The following is a 23799-nucleotide window of genomic DNA, read 5'->3' as shown; positions in this document are numbered from 1 at the left end:
AATATCAGTTATACTCCAGATTTTGTGTAAAGCATAAAAGTGAAATTTAAACATTCAAAGGGCTCCTGGTATGGAGCTTAAAATAAAAGTCAACTATGCAACTGAGTTTTCTTCCCAAGAACTTAGAAGCACAACTTAAAAGTTCAAACCTTAAATATAGATTATAGATATCTAGATAGATAGAATTTTGTTTGCAAACAAATTCACTTCTAGTTTGTGCACTATTTTCTTTCTCAGAAACAAAATAAAATATATCCATATATTTGTTCTCAAAAATACTTTATTTATATACCTAATATATCCATAACATGATCAAAAATACATTTCACATTTTAATAAAAAGATTTATAATATTCTCTTCATTTACAAAGAAAACATAAACCTAAAGCTATGACTAGAAAATTTACGCTGTGACATTTATTTGTGAGGAACAATGGGGAAAAGATAATATTTCTTTTTGAAAAATGGAGTTCTTTATTTTTTAAAACATGTATTTGGCTCCTCATGTTCAAGTTTCAATAATGAAACAGGATACTGTACAAGCAATATTCAGAATAGTTTCTCAAAAGACAATCAAGGTGACAAGTTCAAAACCAATAAGGATTTTAAAACTTCAAATATAAACTAGTTGGTATCAATGCAAAGCCTTCTTTCAAAATAGACAAGTCAACATGGAACAATTGCTCTGTCCAATACCATTTGTCAAAAATTGGATGATGAAATTTTACTCATTCACTCACTCATAAGGTAAAGGTTCCCCTTGCACATACGTGCTAGTTGTTCCCGACTTTAGGGGGCGGTGCTCATCTTCATTTTAAAGCCAAAGAGCCAGCGCTGTCCGAAGACATTTCTCTAGTCATGTGGCCGGCATGAGTAAACACCAAAGGCGCACAGAACGCTGTTACCTTCCCAACAAAGGTGGTCCCTATTTTTCTACTTGCATTTTTTATGTGCTTTCGAACTGCTAGGTTGGCAGAAGCTGGGACAATTAACGGGAGCTCATCCCATTATGCAGCACCGCTTGCATTCAAACCGCTGAACTGCTGACCTTTTGATCGACAAGCTCAGTGTCTGAGCTACTGCGTCCATTCTTCATTCACCCATACTAAATACCTAATTCCTTGGGACTGAACGAGTTTCAATCTTGTTTATGATAAATTAACAACCTAATTTGCTTCAGGAACAATGTAGCAGCAGTCATTGTTGGTATTACATAAAAAGAGCCTTTACCATCAACCTATAGTACTGTACTCTTTACTGACAGAAAAAACATAATTTAAAAGTAACTGCTATTGTAATATGTCACTTTCTTCTAAATCTGGAATGGAAGGTTAAACGCCATAATTACTATTTGTTAGTAATCTGATCTGTGAATTCTTACAAAAACAGCTGTCAATAAGAATGCATACTGTTTTATTGGAGGCTAGAAAAACTGGCTTTGCAGCTAATATAAAAACTATGTAACATTTCTCAAGAAGGTACTCAATATAATTTTTATTATGCTACAATTGGGATTGTAAAACAATTACCAAGCATCTGGCAGACTGTGAAAGGTAAGTCAACTGATGCATCACTACCTACAGAGGCACCCTTTATTTTATAGCATATCAATATAGTACAACCACAATTTCACATTTATCTTTTGCTCTCTTCTAGGAATTTACCATAACCTAGGGCAGAGACTTGGGAAAAAGCCTGTCTTCTAAAATTCTTTAACGTTGAAAACAGAACACTATACAATGGTACCTTGGTACTCAGCTGCTTTGAAACTCATCAAATTTGGTACTCAATGCATTCTGATGAAAAACTTTTGTCCTGGTACTTGTTTGTTTGGGACTCAACACATAAGGTGTCAGTTGCCTCATGATTCACTAACATTTCCAGCCAAAACAAAGGGTGATCCGTTAGTCACGTGATAGTCCTTGCCCTGTGCACATCCCCTTGCAGTCTTATCTTAGTTTCTGTGGTCATTTTGTGTATTTTTGCATGTTTTTTCCTCATCAGTACAGTTAAAGTGAAGTTTTTATTTTATTTAATCTATTAATTTTTAGGTTTGTTTCTCATGTAATGATATACAATCCTAGCTTTTTACATATTGCCTTAAAATGTGCATTGTTTTTGGTTTGGGAACATATTAAATTTATTGACATTATTCCTTATAGGGGAAAGAAGTTTGGGTACTCATTGCGCCTCCCAGAACCAACGAGTACTGAAGTACCACTGTATAGCTATACCACATTTCAGAAGCATATAAGGACCCTATGGCATGAATACTACATCATTATTTCTTCTCTCCTTAAGAAAATAATGCAGTTTGCACTTTTAGAAAGCAAATAGTTACAGAAAACATAAAATGGTACAAAGAATACTGTAACTGAACTGCATTACTAACTACAAAATTGTGTGTATAAAACTATAAGAATTTGCATTCTTCCATAATAAAAACCAAACTCTTACATAAGATTTTTTTTCTAAATGTAAACTAACAATTTTGAGGGTTTTGCAACATTGTAGAGATCAGCTTTTCCAGATTGAAATGGAGTTCATTTTGATATTGCAGATGTAATGGTGACAATTGTTTAAAGAAAGGTATTGATTGCTAACATTTCTGGCAATCATTTTTACATTACAAGCTAAAACCAATTCTAGAAAATTAGGCAACTGGATATTTTCAAAAGGGTATTCCTCCCATTTAAACTGACTTCACTTTTTATTTTTTTAAAAAAATTAAAATATACTATTTAAAAGCTGAGGGTTGTATGGCAGAATCCTTGGCAAACAAGTGTATGTTTTTGTCTAGCTGAACAGAATTGTCAGGTTGATGAATTATACAAAAGCATGCAAATCTTGATTACCTATGAGAGAATGACAGATGGACAACAAAAAGCAGTGTGTGTATGTTTGTGTGTTTGGTGGGGGAGAATGCCTATCTCTTACCTGAGAAAATCAGAAAAGAATGCTAATATTTACAGTTGGTAGTAGAAAGTATCTTAGTGAAGTCAGAACATGAACATACTGCATAACATTCTATCAAACACTTGTGCAGTTATGTGAACTTTCTGAAACTGTTATTCCCTGAAAACTAGTTTTCCTGGTCCTTTATTTGTTAATCCAAACTCATTTTAAAATATTAAATCTTATTTTACGAGGGATTTATACTATACTGATATCACAGGTATTTGTTATCAGCAGGAATGAGAGCAATGGATCCAGTTTCAGTGAAATAAAAATGAAGTTCAGAGGGGACAGTACACAGAAATAATAAGCATTTTGAAATAAGCATTGTGAACTCTCCTAATCAAAAACAAATTCTGTTCTTTTTGTGAAATATAACTTTGCAAACTTATTTCCAAAGTGGCAAAATTGCACATTGAAAATCTCAACCCACTCCTTGACAGAATCAAATATTATACAAATGGAAAATCCACCTGCAAAAGTGAAATAAGTGATTCTACATCTTATCAACAATGATAAAGATTTTGATACTGGATTTAAAAGACTTCAAGGCTTGCATCAAAAATTATGCAAGCCTATCCTTCTCACATAACAGGACTCTTAGTTCATTTCGAATCTGTTTCCCAATGCTCATTCCAAACCTCTAAAATAATTTTAGAGGATGCATTGGGAATACAAGAGAAAACATGTCATTCCGCCAGTGAAATGGCACTGGTGAAAGCTTCCCAAAAGTGACCACATTTTATGACAACAAAAGATGCTATCTTATTCACATGAAAGGCCACAGGCAGTTTTCACAGATTTCAGTATATTAGAAATTCCAGTGCAGATCTATTCTTATGTACTTCTTATCTTTGATTACAGTGACAAAGAAGTGTAATGTGTAACCCAAATAATCATCACTAATGAACTTCCTGTTTACCCCACTTTTATCATTCACATGGCTAATAAAGAGAACACCTGGCTACTGCATTGTTTAGGCCAAACAAGATGGGTTGGTGATGAAAACAAAATACTGCAACATATGAATATATTAAAACTTTTTTTTTCATATTATACATCATTTCTACTTCTTCTTCTTCTCCTGCGCACAGCGAGGACAGTACCTAAAAAAAGAGAAGCATTATATTTAGCCCTATGCACTTCTATGAAACCACTGTTATTTGACAAAGGAATAAATTGATTTATGAATATATTAGCACAAAGACCACTGGAGGTCCCATGTACCCTATTAATATTATCAGAGACATATTCACTTCACCTATTTTCATTCATTCATTCAATACACATATCTCTGTATGTTGGCCTAAACGTCCTAGACCTACATAAGATATGTACAGTATATTACATGTGTGGATATGTAGTTTTTTTAATTTGCCAATTTAAATTTGCAAATATGCAAATGTATAAATCCTAAAATATAAGTCTCACAGATTTCAATATTTGCAAATAAAGGAATAGTAATTTCTTCATACAGCAATTTGCTAAATACATTCCTAAATTCAGTGGAATATGTTTCCCAACAAATATGCTTACAGTAATTGCATCAGACCACTTTTCCCTAAATTGGTATCTGACAGATACGTTGAGACTATAATTTCCAGCACATTCAAAAGGTTGCTAGATTGAGGAAGGGTTGCCTTATATTATAAACTCAAATATCAAAGGATAGCTCTTCCACAATAATTTAGAAAGCACTGAATCAAATATAGCTTGGTAACAGTATTTTCAACCTTCTTGGGACAAATGATCTATAAAGAAATAAACAAAAAGTAAACAATTCATGGTACATACCATTTTCCTTTGGGTTTGGTCGTGAGATCCACACAAGCAAAGTGAAACCATTCAATTGGACACTATATTTGGGGTTGAAAAAAAGATGAATGGCATTATGTTTTCCTCAACAGTCTTATGAGCAACATGAGTTTGGCTACCTAGTCCTTCGATATCATATGCAGAATAGGAAATTTTATTACAATATTCTTTCTTGCAAAATGCTTACATTGTAGAATTACACGGCTTATTCTTTACAGCAAAGGAAACAGGAGTGTATTATCTGATAATATATTCATGATTTCATAGTAATATGTATTCTGTGTGTTTGTGAGAGCTATCTAGTATAAAATATGGAGCAATGATATATGGAGAATGTTAATGTGTAGATTTTTTTCAAATTAAAAAATATAATTGAACTTTTCCAAAATTGTGTACAAAGAAAGTCTGCAGAAATTCTCCATGGTGTTACTATGACTGTGATTTTTTTTTGCTTTGAATCTTTTTTTTCTTTCCTTTAAACTTATACATCAGTGTAATTTTAAATAGCTACTGCAGTGCTACTTTTTCCACATTTGCAATACAAATTCTTGCAAAATAAATTGTATTTTCTGAAAGGGTACAAAATGACTCAATATTCCAACACTCTGCAAGAACTAGGGATGGGTTTGTGATTTTATGAAGAATCCTATACTGGACTGGCAGTTGTTTTTGCTTTAGACAGCAAATTTGAACTCATAGTACAAATGGATAGCATTTGTCATACTTTGGTTTATTTCAATACTCACATCGGGGTTGTCACACCCAATCATTTCTCCGTAAGATACTTGATGGCACAAGCAGTACGTAGGTTCATTGGGATCCACTGGCATGTCCAAGACATCAGAAGGGTGAACCGACAGGATGGTATCAGCTAATTCAGATCTGCTATGGTATAAATTCAATGGAACTGGGTGAATGTCAGTGACTCAGTAATTCAGAAGGTTTAAGAATTTGTCATTAACTAGAAGAGGTTCAAAAACTGAATTAAAGTTTTGCCAAACTAACTCTATTGCATTTTTAAAAAATCAACAAACATCCTTAATGAATTACGAGAATGCTGTACATCCTATATCATGATTTCAGCAAAACATCTGACAAAGTATTCCATGATATTCTGATAAGCATGTTGGCAAGATCTGGATGGTTGACAATTAAGTGATCAATATCCCTTCTATTTCTCAACATTTTTATTAATGACTTAAAAGAAAAGATGAGAATATGCTTAACAAGCCTGCAGAATAGTACAAGTAGTCCTTACATCCATTTGTTTAGTGACCATTCAAAGTTAGAACGGCACTGAAAAAAGTGACTTATGATCGTTTTTCACATTTACAACTGTTGTAGCATCCCCATGGTCATATGATCAAAATTCAGATGCTTGGCAACTGAGTCATGATAGTTGCCGTGTCCTCGGGTCATGCGATCTTTTGTGACCTTCTGACAAGCACAGTCAATGGAAAGCAACCCAGATTCAGTTGCTAAATTAATAACTGCAGTGATTCACTTAACAACTGTGGCAGGAAAAGTTGTAAAATGGGGCAAAACTCACTTAACTGTCTCACTTAACATCATAAATTTTAGGCTCAGTTGTGGTCATAAGTATAGGACTACCTGTATTATTAACGTCTCAAAGCCAGAAATAAAATTTAACACAATATTAATAAACAAGAAAGAGATACTGCAATGGGTTCAGAAAGGCTATGAGAATGATCAAAGGGCTGGAAAGTAAATTATATGAAGAAAGACTATTTCTGTATGTTTTATTCTTTAGAAAAAAAGGTGAACAAGACAAGATTCTTCAAATCCCTGGAAGAACATTCCAGGATATAAATATGTACGATCTTATGTTTAAATGTTATTATCAACAGATCTTTTTCAAAGATGATACATAGCAGAAAGACATCATCATTAGGTTTTTGAATAGCTTAAACATTTTTCTGTACTGTTTTGTCTTGCTCCAGCTCATAAATTCATGTCATCCAATAAAAATATTCTCTTCCATTTTATTCACTGCAGCATAAGACAGAGAGTTATAAACCTATGGTTTTCTACTTCAATATGCATCTGCAATCATTTAGATGATGCCATTGGTTCCTTTCTGATACCTATAGTTTCATTCATAATTAAACTTACAACTTCATCTCCTTGTAGTATCCATCAGCCACATTAAACAAGATCAGATCACCTTCATTCAGATCTATTACATAATTATCAATGTTCTTTCATTCATTCCTTAATGCTTGTTCTTTATCATTTATTCCTTGTACATTCCAAACTGCAATCTTTTATAAGCAATGGACATCACCAGACTGGCCCACAGACATTAACCTTTGCGGCTTTGGTCAAGCAAAGCTTTCACATGCTTTTAGGAATTATAGGGAAAGTATATACTAGGTTATCAGCTGAATTACTTCTCCAAGCATTTCTCTGTGCCACATTTGAAAATACCACTTTCCTGCCAGATAGCTTTGATCTGATTTCAACTTGCCTTACCAAACTTTACCAAAGGCTGGCAGCAAAATGGAGGTCTACTATGTCTTCAACAAAAAGAAAACAAGCCATTTTGGAATTGTGGTCAAGAGTGCAGTCTAGATGAGCACATTAATGACACGTGTCACATGAAGTATTTCCTGCTAAAGGTATGGATAATATCAATTAGTTTGGGCACATTTTGCCCATATGCTACAACTGTTATCAATGCTCAATTTTTTACCCCAAGCACATGGGAACTACTCTATGTGAGCTAGGATATCTAAACTAGGGATTGATATTCCCAATAGCTGTTTTCTCGTCATTCTCCAACCCTCGTCCAGATTGGGTGTTTTTTTAAAAAACCCATCTGAAGCCAGCCAGAACAGAAGGCAAAAAACAAATGCAAAATGGAGTTTCCCTTCTCTCTTTTTAAGCCTACCTGGAAAGGAACTTTCTTGCTTTTGACTAGTTGTTCAGAGGTTGGGTTCCTAAGCTTTACTCATTTCTGTCCACTCTCTATAGAGACAGATCTAATTTGAATCATCTTGAAATCTTTTGTATTTGAATGGGATTTTTCCTTCTTACAAAAAGCTACAATCCAAAACATACTTACCCTAGAATAGTTTCCTGGAGTCTGGAATGAAAAAGTGTTTCTACTGCAAGTTGACTTGGGGGGAAAAAACCCAAACCCAAGAGCTCTTTCCTATAATTTGTACTAATTTCTAACCTTCGTTTTGGTTTCTTTTTCACTGGAGCATCTTCCTCTGATGTCCGCCGGCCTCGACCACGGGAAGTTTTCTTATCCTTTGGAATTCTCCCCTCTAAAATACAAGTATTTTTCATTAACTACATTGTTAAGGAAAATAGTATGATTTTGTTTTAAATGTGTGTACTAGTATTATCACAGGAAGCTTTTATCCATTGCCACTTTCAATTGAGAATGCAGTTTCTCTCAAATTGTTTCAGGGACTATCACTCTCTTGGCAGCTAAAGAGTCCTGTTACAGGAAGATTGATATGTCTGGTTCAAACAACTTCTCTTCACAAAATCTGCCTAACTGAAAGCATCAATTTGAAGTACAGGTAGACCTTGACTTATGACCACAATTAAGACCAAAATTTCCATCACTAAGCAAGACAGTTGTTAAGTGAGTTTTGCTCCATTTTACAACCTTTCTTGCCACTGTTAAGTGAATCACCATAGTTAACTTAGTAGGATGGTTGTTAAGTGAGTGACTTCCCACTGATTTTGTCAAAAGGTCACAAAAGGTGATCACATGACCTCAGGATACTGCAATTGTCATAAATATGAGCCAAATGGTAAACAACCAAATTTGATCATGTGACCATGGGGATGCTGCAAGTCTTAAGTATGAAAAACAATCAGAAGTCACTTTTTTCAGTGCCATTGTAATTTTGAATAGTCACTAAACAAATGGTCTTAAGTCAAGGACTATCTGTACCAAAGTAGATGTGTCAAATCTGAAAAATTGCATCCCTGGATCTTTCTCATTTTTTTCTCCCAAGAACAATTTATCCCATAAATCATGTTTGGTCACATAATAGTCTTTTCTTTCTCCATTCCCATATTTGAGTATATAATTATATCATTAATCATACACTTCCTCATATTACGAACTTCCCCATATACAAATATGGGTACACACCCCAAGGACCAAGTTTGTTGGCTGAGGCTGATTAAAAAGTTAATTCAAGTTCTAGAGACTGTATCATATTAGTCACAATATCCATACTTTTTAAGTTTTGTGTCACAGGACTTTCAAAATCACTGCCTTCCAACTTATCCTTCAGATCAGCTTCAAATCGGGCAAGGTCAGCATCTAGCCGTCGAATGTGCTTGTCCACCTGAAACAGACAGATACCCCACAGAGCTGAAGAAAACAAATTTTCTTAAATAGTATTTTAATTAAAAATCAGACTGTTTTTCAGTAATACAATATTAAATAGAAGTTTGGGTCTACATGTTTAGAAGGTAAAATAAGACTAGGTTTAAAGTACAAGGAAGCAGATTTTGGTTGGATGTCAGGGAGAATTTCCTAATCATAATAGCTGTTTAACAACAGAACAAACTGTCTCAAGGGACAGCATACTCTCCTTCACTGCAAGGATATAAACATAGCCTGAATGGCCATCTGATGTTATAATAAGGGATTCTTACACTAGATGATTAATAATGTCCCTTCCAACCATTATATTATTCTTTTAATTAAGCATTTTTAAGAAAAGGAAAAACAGGAAGAGAGAAAAAGAAAGCATCAAATAGATTAATAATTTATAAACAGTATAAAACTAGGTCACATTTTTCAATATTTCATTAATTTTAAATAACTGAATATACAATATTCATATATTGTATATATTTTTATAATTTTATAAACCACAGAAAAATATTTGTACGTCTTTCCTCATTTACTAATGCAGCTAGCAGGCACACTAAATTTGGCTGCTTGCTAGCTGTTCTGAAGCTTCCTAGCAGTAATAAAACATATGTGGTGGTTACAATTCTTTTTTTCCCAGACATCATTGGAAATATTTTTCTATAAGTGCAGAAACAAGGGAACGTTATCATAAGAATGGCACTTCTTTTTATTAAGCAGAATCAGTTATGTCTCAATGTCAAATGTGCACAATATAGTTATTCTAGCTGTCAATAAGCCAGGTCAAAAATCATGACTTAATACAATGTGTGAGTACCAATTCTTTCAAAGCTGTTAATATATTCTTCAATGAAATTCTAATCCACTCCAGAAATATGGATGAAGAGACAATTTTGATAAATGTTTTTCTGACAAATATAGTTACTTGTCAGACACATTCACTCTGGACTTCACATTTTTTACTATTTCTTCATTCTGCAAAAGATTAAATGAAGAACAATCTTATACACAATCCCTGAATCAGAAAATTTATAATGATAGGTGTTAGCTGAAGTCCAGCACAGCATCTCCATTTGTCAGTTAACAGTTACTAAATATTAAAAAAAAAAGTTGCCACCTAAAAGACAAGCTAAAAGGTTAGATAAGAAATTTATTTATTTATTTATTTGTTTCCATTTCTATACCGCCCTTCTCCAAATAGGACTCAGGGCGGTGAACAGCCAAAGTAAAAAACAGAGCATACAAAATTTAAAAAACAGTATTAAAATAATTAAATATTTTGGCCGTAAATTAAAACAACCCAATGTCATAAACATATTAGTCTTCTGCAGTATCATTGCTCTATTATTTAATCTTACCATCTCATAGGTCTGCATGGCCAATTGCACTTTGTCATCACTATACTCTTTGCATTTTGTATAAGCATTTTGGATCTTCTGCAAGATTTCTACTCGTTGCTCTGATGACAGATCCCGCACCGTTGAAATATATTGTGCAGCAAGACTATCAATTTCTGCTTTCTTGTCTGAAGGATAATGAGAAACAGTATAAGTATAAAACTGAAACTGCAATCCAAACTTCATCATACCAAAAAGCCTCAAATTGTCTAAGTAGAGAAATAAGAAAATGTATTTCAATGCTGTAGTTAGGAGTTCATTTACCAGGGGATGTTTTACTAATTTGATTTGGATTTATTTTCACATAAACACAGTAAGTATCTAATAGTATTTTATAGCTGAAATGTTTCAAGAACCATACAAAATAACTTATTTATTTTAAATACAAATATATTTATTTTAAAATATAGGATGGAAATCCCAACCCTAAAATGTCATTTTAAAAGTCTTTAGCACTGCAATTTCTAAAATTTCAATATCTCAATCTCCAATGAATTTATTTCACCCACAAATTCACTGGCAACCATCTATCACAAAATCTTTAAGCATACTACCAGATGGATGGAGCCTATTACTGGATATCTCATATGTGATTTGGGATGCTAAGCAAACACTAGCATCAGAAGAGAGCTAAACAAAATATCTCACTTTGCCACAAAAAACCAGCTAGTTAATGAAAGACTAATGTATTATTTGACTCTCTGAATGTAAATGTCTAGAATAATAGTTCTGAGGATTGAAACATTAAATTTCTGCTGGTAGAAGGAAACATCCCTTTGTATTCAGATCTCTGAAATAGTTTGATTTAAACAACATTTTTCCAACAATATCTTATAAATGCAAACACAGTACTTGTTTCCCATATGCAAGCAGAGGACCAAAGTCAAAGAAATAGGCTACTTCTAATATATGTTTTGCTAATGAATAGCACTGCAGCACCAGACATGTACTGTTTGTCCTTTAAAACATGTCATATACAAAAATAAAATATTCAATAATTTGATTCTTATCACTAGTTATTGTCAAGATGAGGAAAATAATATTGTTTGACTTTTAGTTTAAAAATGTATGGCAAGTCCTTAAACTTATCTTCTCAGATATACATTACATCAAAAATGGGAAATCTTTCTTTCTATTAAAGGCTATATTGCTTAGGAGCAAAATGAGAAATATATTGCTTTGAAGGTAACGTGAAAGATATGGCTTAAAAAAATCAGTGAATGGGGCTAGAACCAAAAGTACATAAGTCATTCTTTTTCTAATGCCTTTTTTTCTCTCATTCTCTTTCTGATACTTTTCAACTCTCTTCCAAGAATAAAGTGTGGGAGAGGATGTGTATCTCTTACCATGATTCTGAACTGATCTCTTGCGAAGGGCTTTTTAAATTAGACCAAAGGCTACATATGATCCTAAACTATCAGTTATATCCCTGTATTATCTGAAAAAGATCTGAGAGTTAGTATACTTGAATATACCTTCTGTTCTCTGATCCAGTTCACGCATAAGTTGGAAGTTTCTCTGTAATTCACAGGGCAGGTTTTCAATGCCTGAAAAAGAGAAAGACTGAATTCTTTTCATATCACAAACCTATTCAAATTAAATTTCTGACCACAGTTTGTAACTATCATTATGGTATCTTCCCACCACACATCATTCCCAGTTGCATATGCTGCTTGGTTTCATGGGTCCCAGTGCCTAAGGTTGGAAAACAAATATTGCTAGAGCCCAAAATACTTTAAAATCTCCAAATGGGAATTAAAAGTGGTAATTGTAGCTCATAAACACTGCTCACTTCACTAGTTCTGTTCACTAATATTCTTGCTGTCTCTGAATGTTCTGTTATCAGAAGATATTAGCAGGGGAAAAAAGGCAAAAAAGCTAAAGTTGCAGCAATGTTACCATGCCATTTCCCTGTTTTCTACAATATTATGAATAATGGCAGAAGATATTGCTCAGAAGTCTTTCACCAACTTTACTTCTATCATCAGCATGTATAATATATTTTTGGCACAGAATGTATGCCTTTTCCATTATGATAAAACGTTTTCTGTACATTTGATGTCTCTGACATTTTACATTCTAATCCTATGGACCCTTTATCAATGCTGTTGGGTATCTGAGAGAATTCCTTATCCTCACAGTGGTCTGTCCATCTCACCAGCCTACTGTATTACTGAGTAAGGGGGGTCTGAATGCAGTCTTCTATTGGAAAATGCATTAAAACCTTCTATGTGAATGATCTGTTATATGGAAGAGGAGTATAAAAGAGATCAGCAACATGCAAGGCTCTAATTCTTCTGTTGCAAGACCACTCATCCCATCCAGCCATGGGAATTTGTTGTTTCATAGACATTTCTGTTCTTGCTGCTGAAGAGAAAAAAATATCAATAATGCCACTTTTCTTCTTTCTTTTGTAATGAAACTATTGATCTTGTAGAGCAGCTCTTCCAAGAAGTTGATATTCCCATGTACTGTATCTACAAATGGACTGCCAGTGACAACATGGTTCCTTACTTTCTTTAGCTCCTCTGTCAAATCCAATATTTTGCTTGCTTCTAATGAAGTATCTTCAGCTTATTAAATGAATCTACTTATTTTTGTGATACTTCACTCATTGCCCAGCTGATTCCTGGGTTCTGCTTTGCTGCCTTTTACTAATAAAAATGTGAGTTTCAGAGAATTCAATGTACTGTACGTTATTTCAGCTGCTTGCTCAAAGTTGTATCTCCCTGCCACCCATCTTTCATCTCAGTTTTCATGTAATAAAACAATCATTTCCTTGGAAAAATTAAAAAATGACCAATATAATAAGCTGATAGACTACTTAGTCTCAATCCTAGTTCAGTGCATATTCAGGGCTGGAGAAAAGCAGAACACAACATCTTTCGTGTTGCAAGCACAGTTTTCCAGAGCCCTAGGCTAACCAATCACTTAACATAACTTTTGATACTTTTTATACAGTATAGGCAGCAGTAGATCCCTTGCTACAGAAAGGAGGTACAAAGACAGAAGCATCTGGGGGGGCATCTGACTTCCATTTCTTCAAAACTTCTCCCCTGATCTTTTCTAGTGCAATAAATCAATATCAGCAATCCCCAAACCAAGTTCAGAGAACTCTAATGATGCGACATGTTAGGCCTGAGCTGTATGTATTTGTAGGGACATACTTTTCTCCAGCCAAGGATCTGAGGCATCCACATCCAAGAGGGTATATGGATAAGCCTAATAATGGGGGCAGAACAGATTCTCAACTCAACTTTTATACAGGTAGTCCTCGACTTACGACAACTGAGCCCACAATTTATGTTGCTAAGTGAAACATTTAAGTGAGTTTTGCCCCATTTTACAACCTTCCTTTCCCCAATTGTTAAGTGAACCACTGCAGTTGTTAATTAAGGAACATGGTTGACTTTGCAGGGATGCTGCAATGTTGTAAGTATGAAAAACGGTCCCTTTTTTCAGCACCGTTATAACTTCCAACGGTCACTATATGAACTGTGGTAAGTCGAGGACTACTGTAGATAGTGAAAGCTGGACTGTAGCCGACTTCCCTCTTTGCCTCTTGGGAGTTTTTCCTCACTGCGGTTCTGAATTCAGTAATGATAGCCTTAGTTTCGACGTTTGCACAATTCTCTCGTCGGTATTGAAGGGAAGCTTTCGGTCGAACCCTTCTGAGCCAGTCAGAAGAATGCAACTTCGCTTTAAAAATCCGCGACAGCTCAATTGTTTCAAGAGCGAAATCGGTAAAAAGATGGTTCGCTTTTTGCTCTTGAAACTGTTTTAAAGTAAGTGTTTTAAGCAACCGCGCCGACCCGCAGCGAGGCATAAAAAGGAAATACTTTCATGGCCACGAGGTTCTTCAAAGAGAAGATGGGGGCCTGTTGTAAACGGGGCGGTCACCCGGGAAAATGCTTCAAGTTTAAAGTTTAAAGTGTTTGTGTAATAAGCTTACAGGTGGCACTGACGGCGAGGAACGCCGAAGCGGCCCCTACAGGCCAAGACCATCAACTACATCCCCAGAGCCGGCTGAATGAATGTGTTTTTCGGCGCGCGGTTAGAGGTGTGACGCAGCAAAAATACCTCTCCGGTTAGTTCCTCTCTGCACCCCCCCCTCCCCTCCCCTCCCCTCCCCACACACACACCGGGGCTATGACGCAGCTGTAACAGCCGGCGAGACCACGCGGCGCTTCAACCCTCCCCAACGCCGCACTCACTCACTGTCCAGGTAGTGCTCCAAATACAAGGCCGCTGCCGCCATCTCGAGTCAGCCAACCGCCAACCAACCGGCCGACGCCCACCTTTCAGCCGTCGCGCGCTCGGCGCTGTCACCCCAGCGCCTTCGCAATGGCCGGCCAAGCTTTCATCGCATAGTCATGAGGCGCCGCCACCGATTGGTCGCGCCGCCACCGTGCCGCCTATCAATGAGAAGGCGGGGACGAGGACTGGAAAGCCGGGAGCAGTCCGGGTACAGCTTCTCCCCCAGCGGGCGAAGTTGGCTGGATGCTGGAAAGTTTGCACGACACGGCCCGATGCGCGCCTTGCAAGGAAACCCAGCCTTTGCTTAATATCAAATGCAGTTTGGATGCCTAACGTTCTCGGCTCTAAGTCTTTTGGACGTTCGTATTTTGTTTTTTCCAAGTAAAGAGAGCTCTCCCCTTGTCCTGTTCCGGCCACTGCCCTTTCTCTTTAAGTCACGCCAACGACGAGGCATTGGACTTAAAACGGGCTGCGAACTGCTTATCCCGTTTGCCAAACCCTGAACATAAAAGGTATTTTGCACAACGGATTCCCTGAAAATAGACACTTTTCACAACGGATTCGGTTATAAAGCAAAGCGTGCTACTTTGGAGGGTTCTTTTCCAATGGAAAGAATTAAGGAGTGGGGGGAGAAACAAGATTTTGAGAGTGATGCTTTATTTGTCACTTGCAGAAATGGTTTGAAAAGATTCAATCCTTCCAACTACCCGCTTAGTTTATTGAAGGCAGCCAATCTCGTGCAGAGTCGTTGTGCGGATAAATGAGGGAGTGCCACGTGCTCAGCCGAAGCAGAGGTTTGGCGTACTTAAGCACGAATAAAAATCCTCGGAAATTATATCCATATATATATATAATTTTCAAATGAGTTTAGGACGTTCTCTCGCTAAATAAAAATACTGCATACGAAAGTCGTCCGCGATCGCTGTCTTGAGTTACCACCCCGAATTAACGATTTTTAAAACCGTATCTCGCAGCACGTGCAGTTCTTCCACCTACCCCCTGCAAATTAATCGGCGACTGTTTACACTGTATGGAGTTTTTTAGAAGGTGGCCCCTAAAAGATTGGTGGTTAATAAATGCGGTAGGTTAAGAGATAAAAGCGAGAAGAAGCGAGCAATCGACTTCCCTGCTCGCACCTTTCATGAACTCGTAGTTCTTTTTGGTGCTCAAAAGGAAATTCGGGTCCCCCCTCCCCCTCTTCTAGTTAAACTTTATTTCTTGGTATTTTTCCAGGATCTCGTGTAAAAAAAATGTTCGCGCGTTTCCGGTTTCGCCTTCCTATTTGATTACCATGGCGACAGGGGCCGCTCTGCACGCCGGAAGTATCATTTCTATGACTGTTAAGCGCGGGGAGTTGCAAGTTTGGTGACTTGTTGTTGCCTCGGGTAGAGACTGGGAGGTTGTATCAATGGCGGGCCGACGAGGGGCTCTGATTGTCCTGGAGGGCGTTGACCGAGCAGGCAAAAGCACACAGAGCCGAAGGCTCGTGGAGGCTCTCTGGGCAGCAGGGCACCAGGCCGAACTTCTCAGGTTTCCCGGTAAGTGGAGTGCAGACCTCGGGAGTGGATCCATACTGCAGGAATGGCGTCGCCTCTAATTTCGTTAGAGAAAAATGATCTCAATAGAATGTCGCAGAGCAGACTGAAACTCAGTGGGTACAGCCCTTCAGAACCAGACAAGCATGGTTTAGATGATTTGGTTGAATTTATATTTATTGAGCAACTGATAGTAGAAGAAAGACATGGTAACAGTAAGAGGGTTTTGCGATGGTGCTATTGATGGGGAAAGTGTTTTACACCATCTGTACTTTATTATAATTGTGATTAATCTATAGTTAATAAGTACTCAAAAGTAATCCTGTCCTACACTTTGAAGCTTTTCTTTAAGCTATTTCTTTTGGAACACTTGGAACTGGCATTTTCAGCAGCTGGTTCTTTATAGAATATGCTTACATCTAATTATGTTCAGCATACTAGTGAGATTTTAAACAATATTTCCTTTATTTCCACTGCAGATTATTTGGTACAGTAATGCTTCGGTACTCATTCTTAATTGGTTCCAGGAGGCGTGATGAGTACCAAATTTTTCCCATAAAGAATAATGCAGTGAATCACGAGGCAGCCGACACAAGTTTTAGCTTGTGCGTTGAGTACCAAACAAACAATGAGTACTGGGACAAAATTTCCACGTCAAAATGCATTGAGTACAAAATTCAATAAGTTTCAAAGCAGTTGAATATCAAGGCACTATTGTACATACAGTATTTAACTAAATTAATACTCCATTGGGATCTTGTTTGTATGTTCATTTGGATTATGGCACTATAGAGGGGAAGTGCACATACAGCTTTATTTCTTACACTTCAAGACATGAAGTGTAACTAACAAACATGGAATCATAATCTTTATATGTACTTGCATATTGAAGTCATGCCATACTTTTCAACTGAATTTTGAGAGAGATAAAAATTATCAGATAAAGCAGTTATACTTTATGTAATGCATGTTTAATGCTTGTGCTGTATGTTTAAAGAAGAGACTGAGGAATTGTGTTATATTTCATTTTTTCCTATTTATTTATTACAGAAAGGTCAACAGAAACTGGACAGCTAATAAGTTCTTACTTGGAAAAGAAAAATAACTTGGAGGACCACACGGTGCATCTACTGTTTTCTGCGAATCGTTGGGAGCAAGTGTAAGATAATTTTTTATCTTGTACTAGGGGGTCCAAATATTTCCCATTAAATCCAATTTGATTTCACATTTTACTTCGGGAAAATTATGAATGTATGACTTTCAAATATTGTGTTAGGCTGCAATCCTATGGTCTGTGTAGAATATCCCAAGATCCAAAATATTTTAGATGCCCTTCTCAATTTCAGTTCCAAGAAGGAAATCAGGCATAAAGCCCCTTCTCCCAAGAACATTCAAAACTTCAGTAGTTCTTTTCAGAAAAAGATGAAAGAAGCAGGTTGGAATTTGATTATTGATATTAACCACTTGTTACTATAAACTAGCATGAATTATTTCAAGAGGTTAAGCATTATTTCTGGGAAGATAAAGCAGAGTGCCTTTTCTTATTTCTGCCCTAAAAAGTGCACTAACCACACAGATAGGATTGTTCTCGACATATTTCTTGAAAAGGATGGGAAAGGTACCCAGGAAACAAAATCAGGAAAAGAATACTATCTCTTGTCAGGATTCAGAAATTTCAGAATTATGATATAGACTTGCTGGTAAAATATTTGAAATAAAGAAATGTTATAGAATAATATAATGAAGCAGGTGCAAACTATCTTTAACACAAGTTTAAATGATATTGTTCCAAAAGTTTTTTAAAGAATAGATTCTACCACCCATTTAAACCTGGTACAGGTATGATACAGAATGGCATAGTAAGAAAAGAGGATGAAATCAACTTAGAATTATAACACACAATTCCATAGGCCATAAGATTGCAACTCTGGTGTAGTATTATATAAACTTACCCAAAAATTTGTACTGAAATTCTTGTAAAGACTTATCTCTTTATGTGCCTTTGAGTCATGTTGACACCTGAAGACTACCTGGATTAGCCCTTGCAGTTTTCTTGGCAAGGGTTTTCTTAAGTGGTTTGCCATTGCTTCCTTCCTAAGACTGAGAGAGTGATGCCCCATGATCACACAGCTGGTTTCATGCCTAGGCTGGGTCTAGAACTCATGGTCTTAATTTCTGGTCTTAAAACAGCATCAAATTGACTCTCAAAAACATAATCCAGTTTTTAAACTGTAAGTAACAAAATGAAGGCATTGAAAACTATGATATTAGCAAAATACATTTTAATTTAATTTAATTTAATTTAATTAATTCAATTTATATGCCGCCCCTCTCCGAAGACTCAGGTCAGCTCACAATACATTTTAAAAAATCATTATAAAAAAACATTTAAAAATTAAAAAACATTAAAAACATTAAAAACTCATTCACGCCAATATGGCCGGATCTTGCCAAATCATAAGAGCGAGATCAACGGCCCTAAGCCTGCTGGAAAAGCCAGGTCTTCACCGCTTTTCTGAAGGCCAATAGGGTGGGGATGGTCCGGACCTCAGGAGGTAACTGGTTCCAGAGAGTTGGGGCAGCCACAGAGAAGGCCCTCCCCCGCGGGCCCGCCAGCTGGCATTGTTTAGCTGACGGGACCCGAAGGAGACCAACTCTGTGGGATCTTACCGGTCGCTGGGAGCTATGCGGCAGGCTATACTGTCCTTAAAGAGCTGCCCAAGTACCAATGACTATATATGCCTTTAAAAATTATCCAATGAATTAATTGGTTATAAAACTAATTATAATTGATTATAATTTTGAAGTAGCCCAATTTGTGTGGTATATTATTTTCATTATATTAAAGGATGTTATGAAACAATGCAGTCTTAAAAGTAATCTATATAAAGGAGAAGTACTGAAATCACCCATTTTGCACCATTGCTTTCTTCTGGAGTTCTTCCCTAAGATGTGTGAACATTGACCCCTCCCACACACACTAAATGAATAGTCATGGAATGCTAGTATTGTAACTTAATTTATTTTTACTTTTGGTAAATAAAATGCCATTCTCTTGTTCAGGCCATCTATTAAAGAAAAATTAAGCCAAGGTGTCACTCTAATAGTGGACAGATATGCCTTTTCTGGAGTAGCCTTCACAGGTGCAAAAGAAGTGAGTAAATCAGAAATGTACTAGCCTAGCATTGTATCAAAATTTTATTTTACCCTTTCTAGCAACAGTCTCTGGAAATCAGATAGTTTATGTCAATTTTCTGCTTGCTGATAAGATTTTTTTATACATTTTGCAGTGTTGCAAAGTTTTGTTAGTATAAAGGCTTTGACAGGAAATCCATTTTAACATTAAGATTGCTTGTTGTATATGCTTATTTGTCTTTATTGGACTCTGGTTTACTGGCTAAAGGCAGTTATAAATAAATAAAATTGAAATAGCCTGGCCTATTTAATCCTATTTATACTTCCTAAAAAAAATAGCATTTATCCTAATATATTGGGCTACTGTTCTCAAAAGTCCCAGTCATAGTCGAGTATCTAAATATTATGGGGAATTTTAGCAGAATAGATGATATCCTTGGGGAAGAGTAGTAGTTTGTAGCACATCTGGTTGTACTGTATGTAAAGGTCTTATGTTCAAATATTTCTACAAGGTATAAACTGACAAGATACAAACACTACAAGAATATTTATCTGTTGAGAACTGAAAGTATGGATATTAGTGAAGAAATAAAACTATAATTTATCTTCCTGTAATCTTATCAAATGGTTATTTGTTTACTTTTAACTATTTACTACGGCTCTTAATTCTCTCTGAACAGAACTTCTCTTTGGAATGGTGCAAGCAACCTGATGTGGGGCTTCCAAAGCCAGATTTGATCCTTTTTCTTCAATTGAGTACATCGGAAGCAGCCAAAAGAGGAGAATTTGGAAATGAACGCTATGAGAACACGTCTTTTCAGGAGAAAGTTCTCCAGTGTTTTTACCATCTGATAAAAGATAAATCTTTAAACTGGAAGGTAAGAAATTAAATATTAAAAAAATAGAATTAGCTGGTAGTACTTGTAGCTTTTGGTTAACCATAAGCTATTGGTTTTTTAACTTTTTATGAGTAGAAGATGGAATGAGTCATTTCTCTCTATCTGAAAAGCTGAATTTAGGGCATTCATTCAATGACACTTTCTTAGTTGAATAATAAATGTTTCATTTCTGTATGTTTTGTTTTTGAATATAGTTGATTGATGCTTCGAAAAGTGTAGAAGATTTGCACAAAGAAATTAAATCCTTTACAGAAGAGGCTATGCAAGAAGCTCAGCACAAACCTCTAGGAGAACTGTGGAAATGAAATTTACTTAACTCCTAAAAGTCAGAGCTTATTTAATCAAATCCTGCACTATTTGCATTCACATATTTGGTAAACCTGCATGTGTGTATATTTGAGAGGCCAAGCAGGTTTCATTTGCTAATCTTTACTATTTATCCGCTCCGTTCCTCTACAGACTGTGGAGTTTTAGAAGAGTGAATATAGAATATGTTCTATATTCCATTTAGATAAGACTTGAGATGTTCAGTACTAAAGTTTTTCTATATGTTGAATGAAATCATGTGCATTAACTTTTTCTCACTATAGTAAGGTTTTGTGTGTGTGTTTGTAATATTTCATTTGTAATATGTAGAGTAAGTATCGATAAAATATTTCCAACTATGCAGTGGGCATGTCTGGCTAAGGATATTTAATAACTTGAGGTATTAACAATGTGAGTGAGTGAGTGAGTGTGTGTGGGTAGATTCTAAAGGAAGTTTGATGCCACTGATGTAACAGCTTAAAATAGTGTTTGTATGTATAGAGGCTGATAATAATCCTCCAAGCTGACACAGACTCTTCCAGGCATTGTAGGAAGACAACCAGGTTGGTCTTTGGAAGACAAAAATCTGGTAGCATCATTTTAAATTAACATTTTATTCTATTGTATATTGAATTAAAGCAAAATAATAACTTTTTTTGTCTCAATTGATAAAATTTTTGTCAGGAATCCTAGAATAATTTGTTCAACCTTTTTATATTCTTATTTTAGTCTAAGCAAAGCCATAATTATTATTGAATAACTTATTTAAATTCTTTAATATGTTAATTTTTATATTTATGTTTTCTTATATGTGATTGATTTTATGTTCAAATGGAATTTCTAAAATAGTGGATATAATTTTTACAAGGTGAATTTGAATGCTATTCATATACTATTATACAGTTTTAAAAATTAGACAAGCAAATTCTTGGTTTTTTATTCAACTGGCAGAAATATATTGCATTACAGAGGATTATAATAACTAGCAATTTCAATCAATAATTTTTCTATTTTAATTCCTTGAATTTTATTATTCTCAATACAACCACTGACATTTCAATAATTAAACACAGACTGGATATAGATTGAAGCAATAGTAATTTGTTAAATTATCTAATAAACACAATTTCCCCCCCCCCCCCCAAAAAAAATTATCTTTAACACTGTCCTGTAAGTTTCTTGTAGTATAACGGTTAAACTGAAATAACCTAATTTCAGGAAGTTCCTCATAAATTTTGAGCCCAAAATTTATGTTGCTAAGTGAAACAATAGTTAAGTGAGTTTTGTTCCATTTTACAATCTTCTTGCCAGTTGTTAAGAGAATCACTATAGTTAAGTTAATAACATGATTGTTAAGTGAATCTGTCTTCCCCATAGCTTTGCTTGTCAGAAGGTCTCAAAAGATGATCACATGACCTTGGGACACAGCAATGGTCATAAATATGAACCAGTTGCCAATCGTCAGAATTTTGATCATGGGGATGCTGCAAAGATTGTAACTGAAAAATGGTCATAAGTCACTTTTTCAGTGCTGTTGTAACTAGTCATTAAATGAACTGTTGTAAGTCGACGACAACCGTCCTTGATTTGTTAAATTTTGTAAGCTTGGAACGGACGTTGACTTACCTGAACATCCATTTTTGGTGCGCTGCGGGATAATCCAAGCGTGGATTATCTTTCATCTATTTGCCAGAGGCTGAGTGTAGATTTTTTCTTTGGCCACGCCTTTGCTTGGCTGAGCTTCAGTTGTTTCACAAAGGCGCAGTCATCCAGCATGTCCTGTGAAGGAAAGGAAACCCACCCTGGGACCTAATCAGGAAGCCGAGAGGGCAGGTTGGATTATCCCGCAACTCACCGAAAATGGATGTTCAGGTAAGTCAACGTCCATTTTCCAGTGCACTGCTTGGTTAATCCAAGCGTGGGATATACCCAAGCTCAAGAACACTGAGCGGGAGGCTGACTGATCCCTGGGCCCTGGGTGGAGTGTACACTCTGCAACACCCGCCGTCCAAAGGACGCCTCAGCTGAGGCATAGCTGTCTAATTTGTAATGTATGAATGATGTCAATGAGGACCAAGTGACCGCTCTACAAATGTCGCTGACGGAGGCCTGCATAGCCCAAGACATTGTTGTGGCAGTGCTCTGAGTTGAGTGAGCTAAAATCCGTCCAGGTAAAGGCTTGGCCTTGAGCTCATATGTTTTCACAATACACGCCTTCAACCAATGGCCCACCGTAGAGGAGGAGACCTTCCTGCCCATTGATGAGGGGTGAAAGATCACAAAAAGAGCTTCAGTCTGTCGAAACGAAGCCATTTGTTTAATGTACCTGCGGAGGGCCCTCCTGACATCCAAGGTGTGCCATCTTTCTTCTGGTGGGTGGTTGTGTTGTGGTCCGTCAGCGGCCTGTGCAGTTAGTAGCTGATTCCGGCAGCGAGGAGGCTGGTGTGCTGCGCCAGCAGCCTGTGCAGCTGGCGCGCAAGTCAGACAATGAGGAGGCTGGAGAAGATGTGTACTGTGCGAGTCATAGCTAAGGATGGTAGACAACGCTGCCACCTGCTGGCGTAGGGTGTTGGGGGCCAGCCCCTTGTCCAGCCCTGATTGTAGGAATTCTAGGACCTCAGGTATGGAGGCTGAAGTAGGGTCGATGTGCTCCTTGGAGCACCAAAGACAGAAAAATTGCCAAGAAGGGTTGTAAATCTGTTTTGTCAACGCACGCTTGAAAGCCTGTATGGTTTGTATCACCTTCCCTGAAAGATTATCCTTCCTCAGGAGGATCTTTTCAAGTGCTAGATGGTCAACTGAAGCCACTGGGGCTCCGGATGGAATATGACCCCCTGGCTGAGAGAAATCCTGTCCTGGGGAATCCTCCAGGGTTGGGATACGGAGAGGCTCACCAGGTCGGTGTACCAGGGATGCTGTGGCCAATGGGGGGTGACTAGAAGCACCTCTGCTCTTTTGGCTAACAGTTTTTGAATTACCCTCAGGATGAGTGGGAGGAGAGGGAATGCATAGAGCAGCCCCTGAGGCCATGCGCTGCAGAGGGCATTGCATTTTTCCGCCCCTGGGCTCAGAAATCGAGAGAAAAACTTAAGAAGTTGCATGTTTTCCGGCCGGGCAAACAGATCGATGAT

The 23799-nt window shown here is 36.7% G+C and overlaps 2 protein-coding genes across 4 annotated transcripts; one reads left to right on the top strand and one right to left on the bottom strand.

Moving 5' to 3' along the window:
* Nucleotides 1–262: 262 nt before the first annotated feature.
* Nucleotides 263–14937, bottom strand: ING5 (inhibitor of growth family member 5). Of its 3 annotated transcripts, none has more exons than XM_070945330.1 (8): nucleotides 14755–14937; nucleotides 12012–12083; nucleotides 10498–10664; nucleotides 8996–9107; nucleotides 7970–8063; nucleotides 5517–5652; nucleotides 4750–4811; nucleotides 263–4061 (listed from the first exon to the last, which is right to left on the bottom strand). In XM_070945330.1, exons 1-8 carry the CDS (start codon nucleotides 14792–14794, stop codon nucleotides 4022–4024), a joined length of 723 nt encoding a protein of 240 aa, XP_070801431.1. In that variant the 5' UTR covers nucleotides 14795–14937; the 3' UTR covers nucleotides 263–4021. The 3 variants fall into 3 exon arrangements, with proteins under 3 accessions (XP_070801431.1, XP_070801430.1, XP_070801432.1); XM_070945329.1 differs by having other exon boundaries at nucleotides 5517–5655; nucleotides 14755–14934; XM_070945331.1 differs by having other exon boundaries at nucleotides 5517–5655; nucleotides 14751–14933.
* Nucleotides 14938–16148: 1211 nt separating this feature from the next.
* Nucleotides 16149–21322, top strand: DTYMK (deoxythymidylate kinase). Its single transcript, XM_070945442.1, has 5 exons — nucleotides 16149–16331; nucleotides 17379–17487; nucleotides 19392–19482; nucleotides 20144–20341; nucleotides 20557–21322. The coding sequence occupies exons 1-5, from the start codon at nucleotides 16202–16204 to the stop codon at nucleotides 20665–20667; spliced, it is 639 nt and encodes a 212-aa protein (XP_070801543.1). The 5' UTR covers nucleotides 16149–16201; the 3' UTR covers nucleotides 20668–21322.
* Nucleotides 21323–23799: the final 2477 nt, after the last annotated feature.

This window comes from Pituophis catenifer, unplaced genomic scaffold (genome assembly GCF_029215685.1).
Source record: "Pituophis catenifer annectens isolate HBS135680 unplaced genomic scaffold, rPitCat1.0.hap2 SCAF_6, whole genome shotgun sequence".
NCBI lineage: Eukaryota > Metazoa > Chordata > Lepidosauria > Squamata > Colubridae > Pituophis > Pituophis catenifer.
Note: the sequence above shows the minus strand (reverse complement) of the source record. Positions and strands in the feature narration are given on the sequence as shown.

Excerpts from the sequence above, each read along its gene's own strand:
- DTYMK (XM_070945442.1), top strand. The coding sequence starts at position 16,202 with ATGGCGGGCCGACGAGGGGCTCTGATTGTCCTGGAGGGCGTTGACCGA. Across the intron at positions 17,488-19,391 it reads GCGAATCGTTGGGAGCAAGT|GCCATCTATTAAAGAAAAAT; the intron begins GTAAGATAATTT and ends TCTCTTGTTCAG. Across the intron at positions 20,342-20,556 it reads ATAAATCTTTAAACTGGAAG|TTGATTGATGCTTCGAAAAG; the intron begins GTAAGAAATTAA and ends TTTTGAATATAG.
- ING5 (XM_070945329.1), bottom strand. The coding sequence starts at position 14,794 with ATGGCGGCAGCGGCCTTGTATTTGGAGCACTACCTGGACA. Across the intron at positions 12,084-14,754 it reads TTTGGAGCACTACCTGGACA|GCATTGAAAACCTGCCCTGT; the intron begins GTGAGTGAGTGC and ends TCTCTTTTTCAG. Across the intron at positions 10,665-12,011 it reads ACTGGATCAGAGAACAGAAG|ACAAGAAAGCAGAAATTGAT; the intron begins GTATATTCAAGT and ends ATTATCCTTCAG.